Genomic DNA, 3098 nt, shown 5'->3' with positions numbered 1-3098 from the left:
TCCCTTCAGCCTCTTCAGCTCCTTCCTTAAACACTCTGGTCTTTCTGGGTGCCAAAGCCGGGCACCCAGCTTTTCCCATGCAGTGTCTAGGAAGACCGGCTCTTTGCTCAGGGCTGGAAGTTCCCTTAAGCAGTGGCCTACAAGCAGATGTGACAATATTCAGCACCAAAATCTGTTTTGTGGATGTAGGACTTAGCTTCTTTGTGGCTCAGTTCCATAGAAGTGGCTCAGTTCCATGTCTGTGCAATGGGAATAGCAGCCCTGCCACCCTCCTCAACAGGAATTGGGCTGTGAGAGGCTCAGATACTACCATAACTGGGGGGAGGGCAGGGGCATAAAAGGTTACAAAAAAATTGACTTTCAAAAGCCACGGAGAAGCATTACAGTAGCAACGGGAATGTGAGATCACAAAGGAACTTGGTTCTTTGGGGAGATGGTGTCCAGGCCACTCAGCCTGGATTAGCATCCCTGGGGGCCCCTAAGGCATTGGGAGCCAGCCTTTTAGGCAGGTGTGCCATAAATTAGCCTCACGCCCTCCCCAAGTGCCACTCTCATCCTCATCCCCTGCCCAATCAGCTGCTCTGCCTTTTGCTCCCTGCTCTACCTGCTACTGTGCTGGCTGTCCCCTCCCCAGTCTACCACATGTCCCACACAGAGGTGGCCCATACCACCTGCTGCAGGCTGGCAACTCCTGCCCTTGGGGAATGGTCAGCTTCTGCCATCCTCCTTCAAAATACAGCACATTTTGGAGCTCTACTTCCATGCAGATTCCCTGCTGCTGTCATCTCATCTGATTCTCCTCCCCTGGCTAGAACTATCTTCACCAGTATTTTGCACTGCTGGAGTTCGGCAAAGAGCAATGACATCCTCTGGGAAAGGGGCCAGGGGACCAAGGATCCAATCTCTATTTCCTGGCACTGCTAAGAAAGAGGAATGATGGGCTGGCAAATCTGTTCCCACATTTAATCATTTGCCTATAGGCCCTAATTACTTGGAAAATTACAATTAAGAGGAGATGAAAAGGAGATGAACAGGAACTAAGTTTTGAAAATGGCCTTGGGCAGGGACTGTTTTCCACCCAAACCAATATTAATAGCTGCATAGTGTTAACAGCTGCATTGATAACATCATGGAGAGGTATATTAGAAATGTCTAATGAAGAGGCAGTTACAAATGAGCTAACTATAGAACTAGGCCAAATCACAAATCTGCTTATTAACTGGGCAGGATCCCCTCCAACCTTCCCACACCCAGTTGGTTCAGGAGAGGTTCTGAATAGTTCAGTCCTTTAGAGTGGAGGGTCTTGGTCAGGAGAGGCTCCCAAGGGGCCCGGAGAAGGTGAGAGACCTGCAGGAGTAACTCAGGTGAACCACTCAAGCTCTCATAGCCATTAGAGTGGAGGTCACAAGTAGGAGATTCCTGCAAGACCTAGAAGGCATTTCAAGCCAGGTGGCTCCATTTTAGTGTATCCTGGAAACAAGATGAGAGCTGCTTTACCCCCAAGCCAGCCCAGCATTGCTTCTCTGGCCACCGGCCCTCCAATGAAACCTGACACAAACTTGGCCTTGACAAAAGAGTCCTCAGTGGAAAGGCTGTGAAATGTACTCAGGGCCAGGAGACCACCATTGGTTTAAATCAATGGTTCTCAATGTTTTTTGTACCTGGACCCATTTGTAAACATCAATGGTCAGTCCCAGCCCAGTAAATAGTTTAAGTAGCTAGCCTCCTGCCAGCCTGCAAGGGAAAACTTGTGGTTTCCCACATTTTTCTCCTTTAAAGGAGAAAATCTGTGATTTTCCAAGTTTTTCAGTGATTGTTCATGACCCTTCCATATATTCTTGCGACCCACTTTTGGATTGTGACTCACAGGTTGAGAAACATTGGTTTAAATGACTTGGAAGTGTCTCAGCCCAGTTCTCAGCCAAACACATCACAAAACCCAAACTGCAGAGGATGCTGCACTGGGCCCTGAAGATGGAACTGACAGAGAACTGACTCCTTTTTTTAGTTCTGGAGATGACCTTTCCACTGGCATGGGAGGTAGCAGGTAGAGGGGAAGCCAGCACAGTAAGAGCCTAGGCAGCACCTGCTTTGGGGTTAAACAAAGGGCTGGATGTGGCAGGAGGGGAGGTCCATAGCCCCTCTCTAACCGGCATCAGCAAGTCCCTTACCCTCGTTGCACTTGCAGATGAATGGCTTCCTCTCCTCACAGCGTGCGTCCCTTAGAAGTCCAGTCCCTGTGTCCAGCCACACACAATCCTTCAGGCCACCATCAGCCAGGTCATCTCTCAGGTGCCTACCCCGAAACACAGAGAAGAAGCAGTTACTGCCATGGTGTCTCAAGCACTGGGCAACATCAAGACTGGGCTAACATATTCTGTGCGCTGGGAACTGTCCCCTGTACCCAGTTCTCCCTGCCATTTCCCCCTTGTGAACACCTGTTGTGCAAGCTCCCTATTGCAAGGCCCTTCTCCCTGGGGTACTATGGTGGGAACTCTCAGGAAGCCCTGGCTTGTCTTCACCCTTGATGACACCAAGGCTGATGGGCACAATGTGCCCCCAGCATCATGGCTGAGTACCTGCACCAATACCTCATCTCTGCAATGGCTGGCTGAGGCAGCAGGCTGTGCTGGGCTCCCTCTGGCTGCCCTAGAGGCTCCCCATCCAGCCAGAAGCAGCACACTGACAGCCTACTCATCCAGACTAGAGCCTGCTCAGCTGTTCTTCCCAGGTACAGACCTTGATCCCCCCACTACCTAACCCGGGGACTTTTTACACGCTCCCTAAAATCCACAAACAAGGGAACCCTGGCAGACCTATTACATCCAACCATGGGACCCTAACTGAGGAAATATCAGGTTTCATTGAATCAATCCTAAAACTGCTTGTCACCCACAGAGCAAGTTTTGTACAAGACACTACAGACTTTCTACGGAAACTTAAAAACATAGACCACCTTCCCAGCAACACACTCCTAGCCACCATGGACGTTACCAGCATATATACCAAGATACCACACCAGGATGGCATCCAAGCCTGCCTTACTTATCTACAGAAACAAGATTACAACTCAGAATACAGACCCAAAGATATTACTG

At 49.8% G+C, this 3098-nt stretch overlaps 1 protein-coding gene across 1 annotated transcript in view; it reads right to left on the bottom strand.

Moving 5' to 3' along the window:
- LOC102370652 overlaps positions 1-3098 on the bottom strand; it is a 44281-nt gene that overhangs the window by 32030 nt on the left and 9153 nt on the right. Inside the window, exon 8 of the mRNA XM_025210446.1 lies at positions 2172-2296. Within this exon, the coding sequence (XP_025066231.1) occupies positions 2172-2296 (125 nt within the window). The remainder of the gene's footprint in view (positions 1-2171; positions 2297-3098) is intronic.

The sequence above is a fragment of the Alligator sinensis genome, unplaced genomic scaffold (assembly GCF_000455745.1).
Source record: "Alligator sinensis unplaced genomic scaffold, ASM45574v1 scaffold610_1, whole genome shotgun sequence".
In the NCBI taxonomy this organism is placed as follows: domain Eukaryota; kingdom Metazoa; phylum Chordata; order Crocodylia; family Alligatoridae; genus Alligator; species Alligator sinensis.
The sequence above is the reverse complement of the archived record's forward strand: the minus strand, read 5'-3'. Positions and strand labels throughout refer to the sequence as shown.